The 25,561-nt window shown below is 39.5% G+C and overlaps 1 protein-coding gene across 3 annotated transcripts in view; it reads right to left on the reverse strand.

Moving 5' to 3' along the window:
- Window positions 1-25,561, reverse strand: part of lrp8 (low density lipoprotein receptor-related protein 8, apolipoprotein e receptor) — a 204,428-nt gene that overhangs the window by 35,013 nt on the left and 143,854 nt on the right. For all 3 annotated transcript variants that reach the window (XM_086046436.1, XM_086046437.1, XM_086046435.1), the window contains exons 11-14: window positions 18,776-19,000; window positions 17,642-17,760; window positions 13,219-13,358; window positions 4,080-4,221 (exon numbers count right to left, since the gene is read on the reverse strand). In XM_086046436.1, coding sequence (XP_085902562.1) covers window positions 4,080-4,221; window positions 13,219-13,358; window positions 17,642-17,760; window positions 18,776-19,000 — 626 coding nt within the window. The remainder of the gene's footprint in view (window positions 1-4,079; window positions 4,222-13,218; window positions 13,359-17,641; window positions 17,761-18,775; window positions 19,001-25,561) is intronic.

Here is a 25,561-nt window from a genome sequence, read left to right on the forward strand (position 1 = left end):
AGTGAGTTGCCATTCATCCAGTCCTTAATCGCAGTTAGACAGTCCTGCAGTACATCTATTTCATGTGTCCTATTAGGGTTTATCGTGAAATATAGCTGAAGGTCATCTGCGTACATGTGGTATGAAACACCTTCGAAATTGCTGATGTCATCTCTAAGAGGAAGCATGTATATAGTAAAAAGGATAGGCCATAAAACTGAACCTTGTGGCACTCCGCACAAGAGAGGGACAGACTCTGATTTGTGAGGGCCAACTGCCACAGAGAAGGATCTGTCCCTGGTCCCTGAAATGCCTACACAGTCGCTCAGCCGATCAATGAGGATACGGTGGTCAACGGTGTCGAAGGCTGTGCTAAGGTCGAGCAGAATCAACATTGTGCATTTGCCAGCATCAGAGGCTATTGTGATGTCATTCAAGACCCTGAAAAGAGCTGTTTCTGTGAAATATAACTTACGATAACCGGACTGGAATTCATCATTAATGTTGTTACTGTTTAAGACAATGAGTAACTGGTTTGCCACAACTTTTTCTGAAATTTTGGAAAAAAAACACAGCTTGGAAATAGAGACTGATAGTTTCCAAAAACAACAACCAGAAACCAGTGAGCAATTGATTATGGAGAGTAGAGATAGGCCGATAGTGCTGAAAACATTTGTTAGCAAAGTTGTGGGCAGGATATCTAATGGATTCAAAGAAGTTTTCATTGTACCAACAAGATCCATTAAGTCTTGTAAGGAGACAGGGGAGAAATGATCAATAATTTGTTGTTGGGTGATGATATTGGGAAGGGAGGAGGTGGAAGAATGCGTTATGTAGTCTCCCGAGGACTCTCCCAAGCCCACACAGAGAAAATATCTTTTGGGCTTTTGATGGCGTATAAATCGGATGTTTGTGGATGAGCATTCAAACTGCAGACACATCACATACATAGCCGCGTACATAACCATATCCACATATGAAAGAGGCCCAGGTCAGATTTAAAAAAAATTGGAACTGTACTGTTAACACTTCATGAAAAAATTAGATACCTGAAACATATGGGCAACAAAATCAGAATTGAGCTTCAGCGTGAACATAGCCTTAGTCTTTTTGAACCTAATTATAGTTACTCAGTCTTTTGTTGACATTTTGAAGAAAAAATGTCTGTTTAATGGCCGTGATATGTCTTTGAGCAGAAATGTTTGACTCATGAATGCAATTCATTTCCTACTGACAAGTGTGCTTTGGGCTTTAATTAAGGGCAGAACATGAGGCATGAAAACCTAAACTCTAATTGTCAGTTGCCAAAATGCAAAGGACCACGGTGCTGCACAAACACAACTGACTGTTTGCCACTCAAATGCACACACAAATCTTCTCATATACAACATCTTAATTGCTTATCGTTAGCAAAATGCTGACATTGGCCAAAGACTATATTATTCAATGCTGTTCATAATATTCAACATTAAGTAATGGGTTAATGCCGTCATAAAAGTAACCTAACATGGCAGAGAAAACATTAACATACAATGTAATGTATTATAATGTAATGTATACAAGAATGTCAAAATCAATCTCTTCACAGTATTAAGAGCGTCACATGATTTTATTGCAGTACTGCAAACATATTAATAATAATAATAACAATAACAATAATATGGAGAAAAACATTGGAGTGTGGAAAATTTAGTGCCATAAATGTTCATCTTTGAAAAGCGGTCAACAACTATGAAAAACTCAAATAAACATTCATTAAATTCATTTTTAATTTAGAATTAAGATAAAACTAAACGAATATAAATACATATGCCAAGCATTTTGTCAACAATTGCAATTAATATCTATTCACATCAACTGTTCATGTAGAAGCCTCATGCACAAAGAGTTGTGTGGCATTCATACTAAAACACAGCCTATGGCCAAATCCAGAAAATGGCGCACGCAGAAAAAAAAAATCCTGATACTGTACTTGAAACCCTGCATACGCATGAAGCCAAGCACATTCCTTTCATGCATCTCATTCAATGTGGAAATGTTGGAGTACCAGACTCCTCTCTCTATATATAATAATACAAATTAGTATAAACAGTGCCTGCCAATGGAAATAATTACCCTGCATGATTAGATAATCAGATTATCAAGACATAATTTATCAATGGAAAAAGAAGAACTTCACAAAATATGAGCTGGAGATGCTGCTAAACAAAGTTGAGGACTGAAAAATTGCTGTCCTCTAGAACCAGCACCGTCTAATAGGGTGATGAGCAGAAATGGCGACCCGGACCTTTAGCTCAGCGGTCAGCCCTTTGTGGACTCATGGTGGCCACGTGAGTTTGATCCCCAAGTTGGATGGACGCTGCAATAGTAAAAACGTCCCCATATTGCCATAAAAAGCCAAGCATCATCTCTACTAGGGCTGTACGATGCTGGGAAAAAATGACATTGTGATTTTTGGGGGGTTTGCGATATATATTGCGATACTAAAAATATAATTTTCACCAGATGACTTGAATAGATTTGTTTGGGAATAATTTGGTTAACTCACCATGACATCATTGCATTCATATAATATCGCTTAGTCCAGACTAAGGGGATTCATCTGTGAATGATGATTGCTGTATGTAAAGGGGACCTCAGAGGTCATGTCTGTGTAACATAGTAGATTATTTAACATTGTATTTCACACTTCAATGTAAACAGCAGCAAAATATTAAACATATTTTAAACAAAAAAATAAAAGAGCAGGTGCACAAGACGACCCTTGAGTCATTTAAAAAAATAGAAGAAAATAAAAAACCTCTAAAGTAGCAGCAGAGTTATAAACAAATTTTAATAAAACGGTCTGCACTCCGGTTTCCTCCCACATTCCAAAAACATGCTTGGTAGGTTAATTGGACACTCTAAATTGCCCCTAGGTGTGATTGTGAGTGTGGATGTTTGTTTGTCTCTGTGTGCCCTGCGATTGGCTGTCAACCAATTCAGGGTGTCCCCCGCCTACTGCCCAAAGACTGCTGGGATAGGCTCCAGCACTCCCCGCGACCCTTGTGAGGACAAGCGGTATCGATAATGGATGGATGGAAAACGGTCTGTAAAACATATTGCATCTGTGATTTGTCGGTGCTGTTTGGACTTATTATTATAAGGAGTTATGCTGGCGAAGGCGTCTGTAATAGTATTTTGAGTAGATGAAGTTTCACCTCGGGTCCCACTTCTTAGTTTGAACTGCTCATACAGGAGCTTGTGACGGCGATTGCAGCAACAACAGTGAGGCACTGTTGGCAAAGGATGTTTTGTTGTTCTGAATCTTCCTTTTTTAGCCGAAATACTTTCATATTTTGGATGTTGACTTTCTTTTGGGGAATAAATCCACTGCCGCAAGCCAGACAGCACTGGCTGTGAGAGTGGAGGGGGAGGGGCCGGTGGCTGCTTGGCAAGAGGTAGGGGGTGAGCGAGACAGGCTGTGTAGAGACCGGAGTAGCCTGATGCTTTTATGAAGCAAAACAAAAGTTTGCGTGTTCTAAGAAAAAAAAAGTTAAAACGTCGCACGTCCTACACTGTGACTCGCATGCGCACATCGCAATCGCGATGTTCAAACGACACATTGTGCAGGGCTCATCTCTACGACTCTCTAAAGCAAGAAAAACATGCATATGCTAGCCAAGTAGAATTGCCATGGAGCACCGCACATTCCCACGATCATTTCACTCTTAATACATCTGAATGTGAGCATGGAAAAGTGCATAAACCACGTTTTTGTGCATACATGAGGCTCCAGGTCATTTATAGGTTGCAAAAGAGCCTAGTAGGGTTGATGACATAACCAACGTAGCTGGACTGTGATAGGTCAAGAGGCTAATAGTGGATCTCAATTCTTTTCCCAGCTTCTCCCACCTTTATATACGACGACTGCGACCAGAGAAATGAGATGAGCCCCAAGGCCTCTGTGGCCTACCACAGAATGGATGCAGTGTGGTTTTCAAATTGACAGCAGAGGGAAATGTCTAACTTCGACTGGCCATGTTTGATACAGGCAAATTCCACGACAATATTGGAACAATTTTGCATTTATTTTTTTCTATGAGTGCAGAGTGGCCTACCTTTTGGCTGCCTCTGCTCATGGAACACCACCAGATCCAGTGGATTGTTGAGATGCTCTGCTACTTTCGCCACATCGTTCCCCGTCAGGCGGTTTGCGCTATATATTGCTTCATCCTCCAAGTCAGTCCAGTATATGCGGTCCTGGACAGAAGAATTACCAAATTGAATCAAACAATTAGTCATCCCCAAACAAAGAAGCATGACAATCTAACCTGTGTAATTGATATTTTACTTGATAAATTTCACTTTGACACAAATGGAGTCAACATAATTAAGGAATAATAGTTGTCTGAAACTGCAAAAATTTGCACTTCATTGTCATAGAAACCACAGATAAAGGACACACTTCAAGTACCAACAGACTCCTTTCATTACTTGATGGTTGATAAATTGCACCTGAGGAGTTTCAGTGCATTTTCCCCCACAGCAAAGCTCGTCCAAACAATGCTGAGCACCCAACACATTCCACAATCACAACAGACACACTGCTGACTACGCGGTGAGCATGCAATATTTTGCCAACAGTTTGGATTTCAAAGCTCTTTGGTTTATAATGAGTTTTTGTATGCCTTTTTTAAATAAAGTTCATTAATTGCCACAATTCATTATGTCAGATCCTCAAACTAGCAAAAATACCTTCCGTACCAAATCATACTATTGATACTAGCAAGGTCCTCCCTTGATATAGATGGTACAATCTTTAGATTATTTGTGTGAAAATATGTCTGACAGAAATCAATAATAATTGTAAGTAGATTATGTTAAAGGCCTGATGATAATCAAATACCTGACAGTTTGGTACTGTCAATTACATTTAAAAGTTAGTGTCTCCTCTCTGCAATCTGTTTAACTTTAACTTGTATTTGCATTGTGCCCCCCATGTCACATAAATCTAACGCAGACATGGTTTGTGTATCAAAGATCACAGTGGTATGGTCATGGTTCTATTTATCAAAGATCACAGTGGTATGGTCATGGTTCTATTTGTTCTGGAGATTGGTGGACTTAACCTTTTTGAGCTGCATCTAAATTATACACTTTTCAGATAACCTTTACACACAAGACAGCATGCTGAAACACAAAGAAATAAATATCAGCCACATTGCTCTGAAAATTCAGAGAGTCAAAGAGAAAGCTTTCTTCTTCCAATGGTTTTGTCTCTGAGGACAACTATCTCTGCCAGACGGCTGAATGTTCTCCTCTTTCTCATTTAGCAATATGAGAAACTGTCACAATCCCTTACCTTTGAAAGCTATAGATGTCAGTATAACACTATGCGGGTCAAAGCATCTCACCAGATCAATTGAACATTTCATGTGTTGAACGGCAGGTCAAGAGTTTTACACATGAACAGGCACAGAGTCGTCTGAGGCTTACATCCTATCAGTTAAGCTCCGTTTGTGCTTGCTGCAGGAATGAGAGTTCACCTGAATGGTTGCAATATTCCAACCTGATTCTTCCCCAAAGGAACCTTCTGAACAAAACTGGGCATCTGTTTGCAAGCATACATTCTTGTTCTTATTTCTTTTTAAGGCCAATAATCCAAGAGATTTTCTACGTATATTAAATGTTGGGATCCATTACATTTAAATTCTTCTTGGAATACAGTGATTAAAAAAAAAAAAGAATAGGATTTCGAGCTGATCCACCATTTCTCGCATCTGAGTGTTTACATGTATGGCTTGATTGGCAGGTCTGCTCCATTTTGTCCAATTATCCAACAAGTCACTTAAAACTATCCTCCTAAAAAAATTGTTCTTCCTGATTTAGAATTCACATAAAGCCATTATGTTAAACATTAACATTTACATTGTGGGTGTGTCATCATGCGAATTACTAGCATTTATATTTAAATAACTTCGGAAGTTATGCACTAAGCCACAAGATAGGCACAAGCAAATATATGTATTTACGACTTGGGATATTGATTTCCATTTTGACTTTGAAGTGATTCACTTTGATTAGGTGCAAAAACGGGGCATTTAAACAAATATTTGTACAGGTACTGTACATATTTGAGGCTGCAAGCAACCTATTTTTTTTTTTAAATCAACTTTAGATTTACAGTACATAATATAATCTTTCCACCTAGGAAATAGAACGGATGAAATAAATCATTAAATGCCTCAAATCCCTATTGCATTTTTGCCCATGAGTGTATGTAAACTTCAGACTGAAACCGTACCAATGTAGATAGATTCCCCAGGAAGCTAATTTCGCATATAAACTGAGAACCCTCAGGGTCAAATTTGGCCCCTATAAATTCTGCTACTCGAATAACAAAGACCTTTTTTTTTTTTTTTTACAAATTTAAATTCAAAAGTCCAGAGTGCGATGTTTGTCTTTGTGTGCCCTGCGATTGGCTGGCAACCAATTCAGGGTGTCCCCCGCCTACTGCCCGAAGACAGCTGAGATAGGCTCCAGCACGCCCCGCGACCCTTGTGAGGATAAGCGGTATGGATGGATGGATGGAAGTCCAGAGTGCCACTTCTGACCCCAGCACGAGGCCATCTAGTGGATGCATATTGTACTTACATGAGTGGTGGTGATAAGATGGCTGGCAACATGTTGTTTTGTTGATCTGGAAATCAATCCAAACAAAACCATCTTCTCAGCAAACCATCAGATGGTAAAACTGTGTTTTTTTGGTTAATCTATTTCATATCATGTTGCAGAATGTCTAGGAGTATTATATATATATATATATATATATATATATATATATATATATATATATATATATATATATATATATATATATATATATATATATGTATATATATATATATATATATATATATATATATATATATATATATATAGATAAATTAGCAACTCTGAGCTAGTTCAAAAAACAATGGGTCAAAAATGACACTTTGGGTGTATGGGGTAAAAAATGTCAGCCACATTGGTTCTGGTGACTTTGTTACAGAGAATGGTGACAGTCTTGTATTTGGCTAAAGACTTGAAATTAGTTCATTTGTGTAATATATTTTACTAAGTTAAAGGTACAGCGACTAATAAATAACTATATATTTTCAGGGAGTATGGCCAGTTGCTCTTTAGGACAGGGAAAGCAACAGAGAAAGTACACTATAAGACAAGTATTGGAACAACTTGAAGCTGATCATAGTGACTTTGGCGCAGAACTGGACAGCGATAGTGATTCTGACGATCGTTTCAACCGCATGAAAGTGAGGGTGGTGAATCTTCTGCTCAAGACAGTGACTCGCCCAATGACTCCAGTGATGAAGATTTGCAATTTACAGAGACTGCAAGCCCACAGTTAGACCCTAATTGTGCCACAAAAACTTACAGGTGGCGAAAGAAAATCTTTGAGTTACCTGACGTGAGTTTTCAGGGACAACAAGTTGAGTCATACCAGGATGCCACAACAGACATACCACTGGTTTACTTTTGCCGCTTTGTTTCCCTTGACATGTTGGAAAATATTGTAGGACATACAATCAGCACAGTGTTCAAAAATACGGGAAATCTGTAAACACTTCAGTAAAGGAGAAACAAGTTCTTGGAATGCACCTCAGGATGGAATTAGTTCAAATGTCTGGAGTACATCAGTACTGGGAAAATGAAGTTCGTTATGGGCCGTTTGGCAGACATAATGAGTTGCAACCGATTCAACCAGCTACTCCCTGTCATCCACTTTGTAGACAATGAAATGGCTAATGAAGAAGTAAAAATGGATCGACTTTGGAAAGTACGACAAGCTTCGGATTCTTTTCGGAGACAATGTCTGACAATTGTTCCTCGACAAAAACCATTGATGAGATGATGGTGCCGTACAAAGGTAGATTTGGTGGCATAAGACAATATATCAGAGGAAAGCCACATCCCCGGGGATTCAAAGTGTGGACGCGCTGTTGTGTGACTGGCCTCCTGCACGACTTTGACATATATCAAGGAAAAGGTGGTGGAAATGGACAAAAAGGGCCAAAAAAAGAGTCAGTTGGGAGTTGGTGGAGACATTGTAGTGAAGTTATGCGAATCGCTTGCAGAGAAAGTAAGTTTCCAGATTTTTGCTGACAATTTCTTCACTTCCATGCCCCTCATTGAGAAATTATTGGCAAAGGGAATCTACTACACAGGAACTGTGAGAAAAAAACGCAACCTGATACCTGACAAAGACCTGTCCAAGAAAGGCCGTGGATCCTACGAATATCAATTGGAGTCCAACACCAACACAGTTTGTTTGAAATGGCAAGACACGAAAGCAGTCAGTTTGATGTCAACATATGCTAGACCAGAACCTTTGAGAAAAGCTAGGCGCTGGGACAAGACCAAAAAAAGAGTACACCTACATAGATCAACCGAACATCATCAAAGAGTACAACACTTCCATGGGTGGTGTTGACATGCTGGATCTGCATCTTGCCCGCTGTAAATTTCCCATAAGGACCCGTCGCTGGTACATGATACTTTTCTGACACTTCATGTTTGTTGCGGTGATGGCTCATTTACCAGCGTGATTGTGAGGCACAGGGAATCCCTGGATCTAAAGTTCTCAAGCTTCGCAAGTTTCAGGGTTTGGTTGCTCAAGGTTTGGTTGAAGTTGGAACAGCAAGAAAGCGGGGTAGGCCATCAACTCCTAGCTCCTCCTCCCCATCATCCCCGCCACCTCCAAGATTTGTTCGAGTTTATCAGAGTGCAGTTTTGACTAAATCCGCCATTGGCCTGTCAAGGAGGAAAATCGCCCTCAATGTGCTGTGTACAAGGACCTCAAGACTGAAATGCACTGTGAAAAATGTACCTCTCTGCATTAACAAAAAAAATAAATTGTTTCAAAGACTATCACAATGTCTAGTGTGAGGTCTGACAGATTTTTGGATAAGAAAGACCAATGGTGTTTTTTTTTTTTTTTTTTTTTTTCCAGCAGTGATTTTGTCCCTGCGTTCTTGTTTCCATTGGCCAAAGTGTGTTTGTACATTCAAAATCCAGTTCTAAAATTCAACAAATAAAACAAAAAATATATATATCGTTCAATGTAGATGTGTATTTGATTGGTTGTTTTTTTAAATTCTAAATAGTTTACTGATAGTTTTTGTTATTCAGATTTTTCGAAATGATACCCCTAAATCCCAAAGGGTCAAATTTCGCCCTCATCCTAAATTAGGGAATTAAGGATTCAAATTGATAAAACATATATTTTGGTGTTAAGTGAACTTATAGCAGTCATTTAATGTATAATTCATTTCCAAAGAAGAAAAGGGTTCTTGGGTTCTCCAGTTATTATGATACTGTTCAGATTTGTTATGTTACTGAAGGCGAGTTCACCATTCCAACATCCTGAACTCTGCTGAATGATCTTTAGCAAAACCCCCACTTTCCTTCCATCACATTACCCCCATCCTCCAGCAACTTTACTGGCTCATGGTCAAACTGAGGATTCAATTCAAACTCCTTCTTTACACCTTCAGGGCCATTCACAGCGTCAACCCTCCATATTCGTCTGACCTCCTCCACATCGCCACTGCAGTCCACGTCTCATATCCACAGCCTACGTCCACGTGATGGTTCAGAAACACAATTGTCCTGAGTTTTGCACATTTTGTGGAGGCTGGCTTCGTCAATGTAAGTTTTCACACTTGCTCAAGATATATTTCTGGGTTGTAAGCGACACATTTGCACACATTGGTCAGTCCGCCTCAAAGTGATTGATTGGAAGGCAGCGAGGTCATCCGGAGTCACCGTGGAGGTGGACTTAAAAAAGGAGGACAAATTTTGCTCCAGTGGGGAACGGGGCATGGCGCTGTCGCAGCCGACTCAGAGTGGTCAAAGGAGCCAACAAATCGGCACCTACCAATCAAAGAAAAGATGGTTTCGATACCAAATCAAGGAGAACAGCAACCCAATCAGAGCAAAGCTTATTTACATATTGAATATTAATGAGAAATTCAACTGTCTTCCATGCGAGGCTTTTAAGACCAACCAAAATGGATTGAAAAATGGCATTGTGGCCATTTGCACCCCAAACTGTCTTGCAAACCCCAAGAAGTACATCAAAGATGAAAAAAAGTGTGTCATGGGTCCTTTAAATCATTAATTTGCGGCCATCGGCCTTCATTTTCCCTCGTTATTGTTTAGTCCTATTGTTTACTCCCCGCTGGTTCTACTTTCATATTTTCCCCTCTCATCTTTGCCTGTACCCATTTTACTCAACCAATATCAGACTGAAAGTAATTCAATGACATTGAAGATGACACAGGAAATAGGACATTATGCCCTGCTACCATCTAGATTTCCTCAGGGTTTGTTGTGGTGGCAGGAGGTGGACACAGCCTGCAAAGGTTAATGTTGTTGTGCCCCCGCATGTTTGTAAAGGAATGAGGGATGTTGAGCAAGAAGCACTGTATCTTTTGTATGTATAGGAGAGAGATACTGTACTGATGAGAAGTTTGAAAATGCTTGTCTCATGAGGAATTTACAACATTTAGTGATGTTAACACTCTGTACAAATCTGGAGTCAAGTATACGTTCACACATTTATATGTAACTACTGTATATAAAGATTATGCAAAATCTAAGATTAAGATTAAGCTTTTGCTGGCGTTAGGCCGAAACCTTATAGCTCCAAAATAGTCACTTTTCAGGAGAGCCCAAAACGACATGTTTGTTCAACCATTAGCATTTTATCATCATAGAGAGCAAGCCATTTTCAACTCTTTTAATTGGTCAATAATTTGTAAAAAAAATAAATAAAATAAGCTACTTACGCTAGACTGACCAATTGTATAGATTTTTAAAAAAATATTATATTGACCAAATTGTGACATAGGAAGTTTCAAACCGACGGCAGCAAAACGTGACATGGCAGCAACGTTTGTACAAGTCAAGTCAAAAAATGTCTGTACATTAAAATGTCCTTTGGGGCCCTTCTAGTCCGAACACAGTATTCTGATTAATATTGTGTTTGTAGAATACGAATTCAACAGAAAAATCTGCCCATTTTTATTGATCTCAAAGGGTCTGCTGCCGACTGAAAATTACATCAAAAGTGCCTAAGGGTTCATTTTACGAACGTTACATGAGCAAACCCAGAAAACAGGCGAGCCGTGAGTGGTCGTTACCTGAGCCCTTAGGCATTGTGATGTCATTTTCAGTCAAAAGCAAGTGGCAAAATGGCCGCCCCCTGAGATGGCTAAAAACAAATGGATTTTGCTGCTTAAAGTAGAAGTCAACCCAAACATCTTTTTTTCCAGAATATGTTCTATGCAGGCCCAGAAGTTGAAACAAGGCATTCTGATTAATATTGTGTTTGTGGAATATAAATGAAGCAGCAAAAGTCACCCGTTTTAAACATCTCAGGGGGCGGCCATTTTGTCATTTCTGTCCACTGAAAATGACATCAAAGTTGCTTAGGGCTCAGGAATTGACAAATCACACCTCACCTGTTTCCTGAAGCTTAGACATGATTGGTCGTTATCTAAGCCCTGAGCAACTGTGATGTCATTTTCAGTGGACAGAAGTGACAAAATGGCCACTCAAATGATGGCTAAAAAGGGGTGGATTTCTCATATTCCACAAATGAAATATTAATCAGAATACATTGTGTCAACTAGTGGGCCTGCATAAAACATCTTCTGGAAAAAAATGTTTGGGTTGACTTTTTTTAATTATTTTATTTTAATCAGAATGCTGTGTTTAAACTGGTGGGGGAACATAGAACATATTATTGGAAAGACAAATTTTGACTTGACTTCCTTGAACCATGTTCAATAAGCAATCTATATTTTATTTTATACTCAAAGAATACCTAACACAAGACAAACACAGCTGAATGCAATTATGTCTATGAACTAATGCATTCATATATTCATAGAAAAGAGTGGATGTGCACATGGTTCTTTCTCCACAATTGTTCAGACACTACCTTTACAATGGAGCCTAATAACATTTTGCAGTCAAACAAATGGTTAGTTGAACATGGAATTCCAAGGAAAACATGGTCCACAACTTGAGGTGGACTCCAGAACCTCAACAAAAAAAACTCACAGTGAGATGTACCACAGCTGTTTGGGAGTCTCGGCCAATTTTTCTCATGTTGCATCTGTCATCAGAGACAGCCAAAACCGTATTGTGCGGAAGAGGCAGAAATTTCTGACGCTGCTTCTGACACTGTCTATTACACAACAAGCACATCTTTGTTTCTCGCTCACTGTGAGAGTGACGGCAATCATTTTAGGACATTCTGAGATGGACATAATTGCACAGTAAAACCCTGGCTTAAGGTGTCTTAGATTGCATCTTACACTGCAAGAGTGAGATAAAAATGATGCTTTAAGATCTTTGCAGTAAATAAATGTTAAAATATCATGCACAATTTGCTATTCTTACAAATTAGGATCATTTCCAAGCTTTTTTCTTCACCTATCGATAAAATGATTAATAACGCTGAATGGGGGAAAAAAAGCATAACACTCAAACCAGGCAACTTCAGGGCTTTGGTCTATCGGAACAGGAATAGCTTGCGGTGGGATCTTTAATCTAGTTTATATGTTAAGCAGAACAGATCACAGAAAGAAAAAAAAGCATTGAGGGTGATCAATCTTCAGACATGAACTTGCTTGCCTGCAACAGACACACATCCACCCACACACTGGCACCGACAACACACTCACACACTCAGCTGGACATGACGAATGCCACCTCTTTTCTTCTCATCTTCACAGTGTGCGCAGCAAAACGAGGAATGAAGAAAGTACTTCCCACTGATCACATTACACCCCCTCTATCTTCACTCTGTTCGCCACTGGATCTTGTCCACACTTTCTAAGTATAATACTTGATCGTCTCTTTCAGACAGACTCATTCCTGCCTAATAAATTCTTCCAAATTAGTTTCATTGATTCTTCTGCTCGAGCCTTAAAGGGGTCATTTTTTTCCCGGATTTATCTTGGGCTATCAAACATCTCCATCAGCACAACACTGACTCATCACTCCATCTTCTTGAGCAGATTGTATCATCCCACTCAACTCACCCACTTCACTTATTTTATTTCTCATTTCATTTACAGGTTAGCTTTTATCTCATAACATTCAGTATATTACCCAGGAGAATGGGAACATTTTGGATTGAATCACACTCCTATTTTAATATGAATATTTGTGATTCTCCTGTACCTGAAAAACTGTGAGAGCAAAGGGGTGTCCAAGATGGTGATGGGAAGACAGCAACACTCTGCGGTTGTCTCCGTTAAAATCCACACTGGACAGCAGGTGCAGCTTGGAATCCACCCAGTAGAGACGCCTATTGGACAAGTCTGGACATGGAGTAATAGGTAAAAATCGGTTATCCAGGGAGAAAAGGACATAGAGGAGCGGTGAGTCACTCCAAAATAAAAAAGCAGAGGGTGAGAGGTTTATGAATGCTGAGGCCAAGTAGCTACACCATCAATATTGTGTGACATGCTGAGGTCCATGCGCTGAGAAAGCACTGATGTGATCGTAATAATGCAGCTTGACCTCTGCTAGGGGGAATATATGTGAACTATACAAAGCAAACTTCTTAGGTCTGCTGCATTTATGTTTACTCCTAACTTCAATTTTCAGACTTTCAGTTTACTTTGGGACCAACGCCGTAGGGCCTTGGTAAACTTGATATTTAAGAGAACTGTTTCTACTTGACAGAATAATCTCAGAGTGGCTGCACTTATTCAATAGGATTTAAGAGGCAATTTAAGGGACCATATTTGCCGCATACTTTAGGTGAAGTGAACAAACATTTTCTCAGCCAAAACATGCATTTCTCTGTACAAGTACAAGCCCATTATTACATCAGTTTGAAAACTGAAGGCTATTATGTTTCTTACTAGTAATAATAATACCGTATTTTCCAGACTATAAGCCGCTACTTTTTTCCTAGTTTTTTTATGTAAAGGTGCAGCTCTTCTATGGATTTTTCTTCCACCGCTAGGGGTGCTCTAACCGGAATTAGAACCAAGAAAAAGTTGAACTAATTAGAACTTAGAAAAAATCAATGCAAAGAAGAACACGTTACTTTTTCGTTAGCAGATAGAACACGGACGACAAATTAAAAACAGTCAATTATTTTCAAATCCTCGCCCTTTCATCATGGAACCCACACAAAGAAGTGCCTATGATGCAAACTTTAAGTTGAAGGCCATCGATATTGCTATCCTGGAAGGACACCGTGCTGCTGCACGCAAGCTTAGTGTCAATGAATCTATGGTGAGACGTTGGAGGCGGTAGTGGGAAGTGAAATGAAGATAAGCACTGGTTATTTTCTCTTGTATCTGTTCCGTTTTAATCATCAAAGTTGCTGCCCAGCAAGTCTAATCTCTGTTTCTGCAACTTCAAGCACGGCATACTCGTGCATGAGTCTCCGACCGCCCTCATTTTGATGCATATGAGGTATTCCATGAGGAATGGCTGGGAAAAGGCTATTTCCATCCCATAAGGGCGCACAAAGGTTCAAATGCCCAGTTACATCCGATTCTACAAGTGCAAATTCTAGCAAAATACCAAAAGGAAGACAACTACACCCAATATGCACAGTTAGACTGCACTTTGCGCTAGACTTGTGCTTGGAATGAAAATAGGGCCCGTAATATCAATGCTAACACAGTTTTATCCTGTCTACTGTGTCAAAATGACTGCAGTGAAAAAGAGGTAATTAACATCAACAAGATTTTAGACTTTTCTAAAGTATCACATAAACAATATACAACAGGAACACTTGCAGAATCTCATGAGATACAAGACCAGACAGACAAATACAAGTGCTGTATATTACGGTTGCACGGTATACCGGTACCAGAATAGTATCAAAATACTGGAGTTTTTAAAACGGTACTATACCAGCATTCAAAAACAAACGGTACTTTTTTTTCATTTAATTGAATGTGGTTGAATTGGTAAATTGGAGCCTGTCTCTTTAAGACGGCGGGCCAGCGAGTGTGACGTAGTTGCCCAAGCGCCTCCGCCTCCTTACTTGCTGAGAGAGAAAGTAAAGTCGCACAGATAAAGCAGGTGGAGGACGACGAGGAACAGAGATACCAGCCGAGGAAAAGTCCGTAGTCATTGATAAAACGGGGACCGGAAGTACGGTGTGGAAGTATTTCGGCTTTAAACCAAATGACAAAGGCGAGCCACTGAACACGAAAACACTGCAGTGCAAGCAGTGCTACAAAGTCTGCCTCGATCGCGAAGGAAGGTAAATGTCAAATTTATCCAAACATTTGAAGGACAACCATATGGATTTGTTCCGCGACTTCTGTCAAGAACAACAAGTGATAATGTTGTTCACCAGTTCACTACACTGTAATGTCAATGAAATTAGTATAAAGCTCCTCCCAGCCCAGTAGTAAACTTTCAGTCGCCGACATACAGAGAGCTAAAACATGTCCAGGGGGTGAAATGAAGCTATTCTATTCGCCAAATGCGAGTGATTTTTACCCAAAACGTACCCAAAGGACAGCAAAGATGCTAAAAGGCTCAACAGGGCAGTTGCACTCTATCCATATGGATCATGTGCAAATATATTCATTAGAGAAGGCTATTAAAGTTATTGTTCCCCAAGTCTGTTTTAAAATAAAGGAAAACATATTAATATAACGTGTTTGCAACAAGTATCGAAAAATATCGAAACCCATATTGGTATCGGTATCCAAACACAAATTTGGCATCATGACAACCCTACTGTGTATATACCGTATTTTCCGGACTACACGTCGCACCAGCCATAAAATGCATTATAAAGAAGAGAAAAAAACATTTATAAGTCGCACTGGGGTATAAGTCGCATTTTTGGAGGGAATTAATTATGCGCTTAATAAACATCATTTCCATCGAGCTAGTATGGTAACATTTAGCTAACATTCACACATGTAGCATACAATAAAGTTACGGTAAGATAACTTTAATTTCACCAAAACGGTTGTAGATCGATGTATTTATGTATTTGGTCGTAATTATCTATGTTAGTCTCCTGCGCTGTGCTCCTTACATGTGTGGCTGCATGATCTCACACACACACACACACACACACACACACACACACACCCCCACACCCCCACACACACACACGCACACACCCATAGGCACGGCAACTGCCTGTTTGTGGTTCATTCTTGTTCAACCATCGTCTGTAAGTAACTTAGACAATTGTGTGTAATGAGCATGCAACACTTATATACGAGCTGAATTGTGGATGATTGTGGGTTGTTGACTGAACATACTAATCGCTATCGCTAATGCTAATCGCGATCGCTAATCGTTAGCATAGGCTCATCTTGTTTATGTCTATAAAAATACATGTGTATGTAATGCATAGATTGATAGTACTTTCTGTTTCTTGTGCAATTTCACAATATAAACAGGCAACTTCGCTGCACACCTGGAGTCTGTGGAGTTTGTTTGTGAATGTTTAGCTGTTTGTATAAGCTAGCTTCCTCGACTTGCAAGGCCTTAACAGTGAAATTGTCTTTTTATATACTATTTTAATAACTTGTTTACCACAATATTAGATTTTAACCGTTTAAATTATTCATGCATTTTAATAGCTTTTAGGATTTATCTTTATGTGGGTTACAATAACATGTGAAATGATATACACTACAGGTTATTCTGCCCGTTCTAAAGCCATTATGTAATGCAGGTTTATATGCAGTCTTAGAACGCCCTCCTGTGGTTGTTTGGTGTATTGTTTGCTGACCTTGAAAAGGAAAGGGATACAATATAATGTGTTAATAATTTCACACATAAGTCGCCCCAGAGTATAAGTCGCCCCCACGGCCAAACTTTGAAAAAACCTGCGACTTATAGTCGAGAAAATACGGTGTATATATATATATATATATATATATATATATATATATATATATATGTATATATATATATATATATATATATATATATACATATACACACACACACACACACACACACACACCGTATTTTCTTGACTATATATTTGTGTAGGTGTACCTGATGTTGTGGGTGGCAGGGTATATGCTGCACGTTAACTTTTCTGAGTCACCTGATATGTTAATTCTTCTGAAGGAAATCAGTGATTGTAAAAAAACAAAACCTCTCTCTTCCCTGAGCTGTATAGTACACGTCAACGACTCTTCTGTTATGATCTGAAAAATAATTACCGGTAGTTTTCATTCGCATGAACCGCGGGCTTACAATTCCACAGAGTATGGCAACTCTACGACTGTTTCTCCACAGGCAAGAGCAGCGGAAAAAATTGGCTCCTGCTGTAGAGGGAATTGAAAGCAATAATGGGAGGTATCGACAGAACGAAGCGTATGGCTTATTAATTCAACAGCCCATATTTGTCGGCTTGATAGATGAGATTCAGACACAAAGTGAGTTACAGCAATAACAGTGGCTTAGGGGTTGCAGCGCCACTATTGTTTTCCTCTCCTCCTTTCATTGAACCTCTCATGATGCTGACAGCACTTCAACTATTTTACCATGATAAGTCCGCTTTCTAAGCTGATTGTATTATCCTTCCTTGGATCCCAATTTTCAAAACTCTCAATTAGCTTTTCTGTTCATATTTTCTGCAATTATTTACCTAAAGTTATTCCGTTGGGCCATTCAATGTGCTCAGATACCACAACCTGTCGATCCACTCCATTCATCCCAGCTTTCTCTATCTTGGCCTGATCTCCCCAGTCTGACCAGTACATAAACCTGTGAAAAGAAACAAAGATACAATTCATATTTGTAATTGTTGTTCCTTGAAAATTTTGATTTGGAAGTGATACAACAATTTGAAAAACAGCTTTTTACACCACTTATACAGGCATATTAGCATTGTTGTTAACTGTACAGAGGAGACACAAACACAATAACATATCCAATAACTCAATAAGTCATGGAGTAAAACAGTGCCAAGTCCATGTGGCAATGGGTTTGCCTAGTGGCAAAATAATTGACCATCATTGCTGCAGTACTACATATTATGAGGACCTTACCTTTAGATTTATGTTTGTAATAAAGAACTATAAAACTTTCAGTAAATCCCAAAGCACTACTTTATCGCTTTTATCTGCCTGAATCGATTGTTCTCTTGTGTGAATATACACCATGTGTCATTGAGAGAGAAGAAGCTGTTTTCATTGGCATATTTCTTGGTAGTGTAAGGCTACTGTGTCACTGAAAATGATTGTGTATGGGAAAGAGTCAAAACTACAAATTGTGAATACATTGCAGTTTATTGTTCTAAACGAGTGAGGGGATGCCATTTTGCTTGATAGTATGATTCTAGCACTTAAAACAAAATATTTATTTATTTATTTATTTTACCACTGAGACATTTGTTTTCCCACAGTATAATGCACATACATCACTCATGGCTGCGCATCTAATTCTAAACTGTGTTTTAGGCACAACATGAATTTGTGCACACTTCATTTTAAGACACGACATACTCACAAGTTCCATAATATGGGCAAAGAGGAGCCATACAGCTTGTTCTTCGAAGAATTTAGCGAGATAGTCAATGAGAGTAAATCACAATTATTATAAGAGAATGTATTGTGCATACTTTTCAGGTATAATGAAGTATGCTTTTCTTCAAATAATGTATTGATATTTTGGCAAATGATACTGTAATGATAAACCCTTCTCACCAAGAGTGAACTACAGGTCCGTCTTGTCTCGCAAACATCTTATTTACACTCCACCTCTCCTTCCACCTCCTTACCCTTGTTGTGGGTCAACTGCGATGGCCCGTGGCTCACTCAGCTCTGTGACTATGAGCATTTTTCTTTTGCTGCCATCCCCCGTGGCCACAGAGATGCTCTTGTTGCCCGAGTCGGTCCAGTAGATGTTCTTGTGAACCCAGTCAACAGCCAGGCCCTCGGGGGAATGAAGCGCCTCGATGAGCGTGAGCTGCTGCGAAGAGTCATTGGCTTTGTTGATGTAAGCACTGGTAGATAGAAGAGAAGAGGAAGTGCTCATACGTCTTTAGTAAGTGCTAAGTTAATTAACTTATCTTATTTTACAAGGGAAAAGAAGATACTAAATTCCCCAAACTAAAAAAAAAAAAAAAACTTGCTAGATATGCTGGTCTTTCAGAGAAACATGCCTCAGTGTGGGGAGCAGATGACAGGGAATGTGTATTCTTTGCAGATAATGTCAAGGGCAACCCAACCTGACACCTCTATCACAACCTCATTCAACCCACCACGAGAGAATGAATGTGTCTACCTCTATCCGCACCTTACAAATCAACCAGACGCCTCCTCTGTTATTTTCACTCTCTGCTCTGCGTCTTTTCAATTTACTTTGATGTTGCTTCTTCCCTTCAACATGGTCTTTGCGTAATACTTTTGCCTTCTATGCTCTACCTTTTCACTCCCGACAAGCCGTCAGACAAAGTGCGTTATTTTCCTCTCCATATATGGGCTATCAAACAAGACAATACAAGACATCCTTGTTTCAAGGTTGGCAAATGCAAAATTTCCACTCCATTGACATGTGCTTGCAAATAGAAGAATGAAAAAAGTATGCATGGTTAAATTTAATCGAGGTTGATTGGGAATAAGTGATTAAAATGAATTTTTAATTTTTTGGGGGGGTGGGGGGGGTGAACCAATCCCCGCTTTTCATGGAAAATGTCAATTGGCGGTTTACCAGCATTTTTTTCAAGCCTTTTTTTTTCAATGCATTAAAATGGAGGTCAATCAAATGGACATTTTTGCTATCCACAGTACACTAACACCCAGTACTGACACTAAGCAATTCTTGTATCTTTGGTAATCTCCAATAGTCTCATGATGGACCATATCGCTTGTGTTATTATGGGCATTTTTGAAGTCAATGTCTTATTTGTGAGTGGTTGGGTTGTGCTTGATCCTTGGTTTTAAATTTTAATTTGATTTGGATTCCCAAGTAGCACAAACAAGATAACGTTTGCGCTTTTCACGTTTTTGCCCTTATTTTCATTATCGTAGCTCATCATTTTGATTGCCATGTATTTTAAGTGTGTGCCAGCATGTGGGACCATGTACAGTGGTACCTCTACTTACGAACGTCTCTTCATACAAAATGTTCAAGTTACGAAACGCCTCAACAGGAAAATATTGCCTCTACTTACGAAAGAAATTTCAGAATACGAAAGGTAAAAGTATGGGGTGATACTCGCAGTATGGGCTGCTACTCGCTGAACGCAACATACTCATAGCTGCTCTGCCATTGGCTAGCCTAGCATCTTCCTGACATCCCATTGGCTAAGAGGGACCTCTTCCGTATGTCTCTATGTGTGTGGATATGTGGATAGATAAATAGGTAAATAGATAGATAGATGCAGCGTCCTCATCATTCGCCCCTCGGGCCATGAGGTGTTCCGATAGTTTTACGTGAATTTGAAACGAGGAAAAGAAAAAAGGAGAAAATGCTATTTTTTTGTCCATACAAACAAAGCAAGAGATAATAGAAAAGTATGACAGGGGGATGCGTTTGTTTGATCTCGCCAAAGAATATGACCGTAATGTATCGACAGTCGGCACGTTTTTAAATCAGTTGTTTACAAAACGCCAGGCAAAAACCACTTCTGAGAGAGAACATGAACCAACGAGGGCAAAAAGCGATGAGGACAGCAATTAAAAGGTAAACGACCATCATTTTTATGCCATACCCTATTCTTTGTTTTTTTTACATTATGCACAACTCTAATTTATTGTGCAATAATCTAATTGTAACGTGTATTTGTTACATGTTTTCATGCATTTTTATGCTTTACAAACATTTATGTCTGAATATTGGGGGGCTTGGAACGGATTAGGGCATTTACATGGAAAATGTGTCTCTACTTACAAAATGTTCTACTTAAGAAATTTCTTCCAGAACCAATTAATTTCGTAAGTAGAGGTACCACTGTATGTGCGTGTGTGTGCACGTATATGTGTGAGAAGCCGGGTGAAAGTAATGGGAAGAGCCTTTTAGTTTCGCAAATGAACCATATGGGCTTTCTCTAATTTTACTGCCTCAATAATCATGATCATTATTCATAGGCATGCACACAGAAACACACACACACACACACACACAGATAACACAGTAGAGTATAGGTACTTAATGTGTCTGGGCGTGTGCGTGTGTGTGAAGGACAAATAGAAATAGACCTGTTTAATGCCACTCCCATTTAACATTTACTGTCAAGCTAAACATAAAACAATTACAATTATACATTCTGCATTTAAATCAACCAGTGAACTTTGCTCTGGTGTCCGCTAGCTTAATGCTAACACATTAGATAAACCGCCATGACGAGCTTCTATGTGGTGGTTTTATTATGTTAAGGACAGGATTTTTTTTTAAAACAAAAACAGAGCAGCAACACAGATAAGCAGACAATATACCAATACTCACATGTATCTTTATCCTCTGGAAAAATAGTATTATGATTGCAGATTACTAAATGGCTTAAAGTAGTTGAGTCAAACTCTTTGTTTGTCTGCATGACTATATTGTACTGGCTCCCGGTGGCCAAGTCATGCACACAAATTAATTATGATGCACAAACAGTTTAATTCTTTACAATCCATTTAATTCTGTTATTACTATAAGTTATTTCAAAGTACAATATTATAGATTGCTCTTTTCCTTATTAAAAAAAAAACATTACAACAATTTTTGTTTTTTGGGTGAGGGCCTGGAATGGTTCATCCATTCAAGTTTTGAGTGTTTTCAGTCTGGTCACTGAACAAATTCATTTACTCATCTCAGCACCACTGTATTGTGTTTCACAATAATACTTAACTGAGTCTAACAGCATAATTGCTTAAGTCCTTTTTTAACGTACTGTTACCAAATCAATTAAAAAAAAAACAAAACCGTTGTGATTGCTTGTTTTCCGAAAAGGTTGAAAAATGATTATTTACCTATGGCTTAGAGGCAAAGCATGGATAGTCTCGTCATATATACTTAAACATATCAACAGTCTCTTTTTAATTTATCCCCCATTTCCTCTCTTCATATTATTATGTTATAATACAGCTGCAGCCATCAGGGCAATCTCACTCCTTTTTGACAATTGTGCCATGTTGTTCGTGGTTCAATAAAAATAATACAGTATAGTACAGTGCTATATGCGGGGGTCTCACAATGTTGTTTCCTTATGAGAACACCAGGAGTCACAGTTATTTCATGTGTGCTGCAGGGAGTTGCTAACTTTATTTGGATTGCAAATGTTTGGTTCAGTCGCCCTTGTTCGCATAGCTCGTTGTGACGACCTTAGATATGTCAACAGGATACCAAAATGATCTATTTGTACTACTTCTTGGAACACTTCTAGTGGGATACCAAATGCAGTGAAATGATTTTCAACTATGCAGAGGATTATGGCATAAATGCAGATGGAAGACTACCGATAAAAACATTTATGCAAATACCCTGCATGCAGAGAATACAAGGGGGAAAAGTCACTGCAAAAGGGGCAAACACATGTCTGTTATTTATGTGATCACCACCAAAAATTAATTCACCACCCTAAAGTTGTTGCTTCCATTAAAACATCAAAAATACCCAAAATATCAATGTAATCCTCTCGAGGGTTACGGGCGTGCTGGAATCTATCCCAGCTGTCTTTGGGCATTAGGCGAGGTACACCCTGAACTGGGTGCCAGCCAATCGCAGGGCACATCAATTAAATCTTTTCAGTAAATATTTTGGGATCTTGCTTGAAGCAGAATTCATTCTAAATACTGCCTTTTATGATTTCTGAAATGCAAAGTGCCTAGATTTGCTGATTGTACGTTTTTTATCAAAATAAAATTATGCTTTTGGCGTACACGTTGTGATATGCAATAGGGTCTACTGTTTTCATCTGTAGTGTATAAAATGAGCAGTGGTGGGCAATCTGTCAGTACTGACAGACTGAATGTCCGCCAGTCCGTTACTTACAGACTACCGCTTTGCTGGCGGACTGACGACTGAGGGAAACTTTGAAACACTGACGGACGAAATGCCAACAACACCGTCACTAACCCCAGAGGTGGGAATTCTGTTAGTACTGATGGAAGGTCCATCAGTTCGTCACTGACAGACTCCTGTTTTACTGGCAGACAGACGGCTGACTGAAACACGCGCCACGTGTCTTCCGTGTCTTTTTTCCCGGCGGTGACTACATTGGGGTTGCTTCGAGCGGAGCGGAAGAGGGGCTCCTTCTCCTCCAACAGAATAAAAAAAAGTTTGAACATCGCTAGTCAATCTAGTAGGGGTGTAACGTTTTTTTGTATTTGTCCCGTCCCATCTTGGTACGGGCTTCACGGTTTGGTGCACAAAGTCATACGACGAATACATACGGAGCTAGAGGAGCCGTCTGCCCTATACAAATCAGCCGTGTGGGAACATTTCGGCTTCCCAATTGAATACGACGGCGATGGAGTGCAAGTGGTGGATCAAAAAAGAACTGAGTGTCGGCGTTGTTCGACCTCCGTAAGGTATGTTGCATTTAATACTTAACATGCTAACACATGTAAGACGGCATCACCCTGATACAGTTACCGGTGGTAGAAAAAAGAAACACGCAGAACACAACTTATCCTCTCTACTTTTAACCAGTCTGGAGAAGTGAAAGCAGACAGAGCCAAAGAAATTACTCAAGCGATAGGCATATACTTAGCAACATCTATGCGCCCACATGCTGTAGTCGAGGAGCCGGGTTCAATCTGTTTTAAACGTGCTGAAGCCCCGTTACAATGTTTTATCCCGGGTCCAGATTAGCCAGACCGTGGTCCCTGCCTTATACAATCGCACAAGAGCCGTGGAGGAGCATGAGCTGTCCTCTGCACCCTAACTCTTATAATGATGTTACCAAAGTTGCTAAGTTGGCAAGGGCTACCTGATTTTATCTGCTGCCAATACGGTATTATTATTATCATTATTATTATTTATGAACAACCCTGATGCGCAAGTTTTTATTCTATTTTGTGCTTTTATAACAGGGAATGTTTTTGTTTTATAGCAAAATGAATTGGAACTTACTCTCTGTTAAAACTGAATAAAAAAATTTAAAAAAAGTCTTATGCATTTGATATGTTTTGCTGTACCGAACCCGTACTGAACCGTGACCCCCAAACCAAGGTACGTACCAAACCGTGACTTTTGTGAACCTTTACACCCCTACAATCTAGTGACCTGTGGTTGTGTTGGCTGCTAAATCTCCGTTCCCATTCTCCAAACCTGCTCCTTTTTTAGGTCATGTGACATGGTAAGCAGTGATGGGCATTCCGTCAGTACTGACGTAAGGTGTGTCAGTCCGTCACTGACAGATTCCCATTTTCCTGTTACTAGAGATGGGTACTGATCCCCGGTATTAAACTGGCCCAGGGCTGAATTTAAAAAAAAAAATGCAGTATCGATAAGCTCCACCCTTAATGGTTCTGCTAACGGTTTTGGAGAAATTACTCCAATTAATTTTCAATTAGAATGTTATTTTGCACGTTTTACCTCTCTGATCTTGTTTTTAACTAACAATAAAATTAATGTTTGTTTAAGATGCATGTTCACAAGTGGAAGCGACTCATCTCTCAGTACTGCAGCGCCATGTGCAAGAGGCACCTGGGTCTCCTTCCTGTGCTAACGTAGTGCTGTGTGATCAGATTACGCCATTGTACATAGGCTGAGTTCGATTGTGCCGTCTAACACTCTAGTTTTTATAACGTGATTTTGACGTGTGGGATTGCTATTTCTTTAACGCCGTACCAACCGCCACCCCCCCACCCCGCTTGGACCGACTGTATGAAGCCGCGCCGTCACCATTTTATCGGCTTGGGAGCAAGGGCTGCTAAGTCAGCTTTTTTCAAGGCTCCGAGGAGTGAGGTTTGACTAATTTACACCAACGCACTGGCTGGCATCCTTTACAATGGGTTAGCTCTGTTGCTACAGAAATAACATCCAAACATTTCATACTTTAGGCATCACAAACCAATTTCCACTCAATGCAACCGTTATGCTACCGTAAAAGTTTGTTTATTCTTGGTTTGAGTGTTTATGTCTGAAGACTTGAGAGGGACGAAGGCATGACGTTGCAACGTCGCTGCTCAATCAATGATGTCACTGGGGTTGCCAACCACATCCCGTAAAATACGGAATCACCCCTTATTTGGTCATTAGATGTCATGTCCCGTACACACAGAAGCGGTGCTCACAACATTTTTTTTTTTTTTCAATGTCCAGAGCCCCCAATACTCCACTCAATCAGCCCAGAAAAGGGAAAATGTTTGCACAAATACTGACATGTCTGTGAAGAGGCTCCCCAGTGCTGACTGTGCAGATTAGGTTAAAAGATTCTAGCAGACTAAAATATTCTAAAAAAAAAAAAATGACTATAGGCAAAACAAAGGCAGAGACAGTGGTGAAATATGTCCATGCTCCAAAAGCAGTGGGTCATGTTCTCAAGACCCTGAAATGAGATAAAGTCTCCATATGATGCATCAAATAAAGGCAACATGGAGATGTTTCACATTGCAGTTCAATAGTTCAG

The sequence above is a fragment of the Filicampus tigris genome, chromosome 12, assembly GCF_054856515.1.
Source record: "Filicampus tigris isolate MCC_2025a chromosome 12, RoL_Ftig_1.0, whole genome shotgun sequence".
Classification (NCBI taxonomy): Eukaryota; Metazoa; Chordata; class Actinopteri; order Syngnathiformes; family Syngnathidae; genus Filicampus; species Filicampus tigris.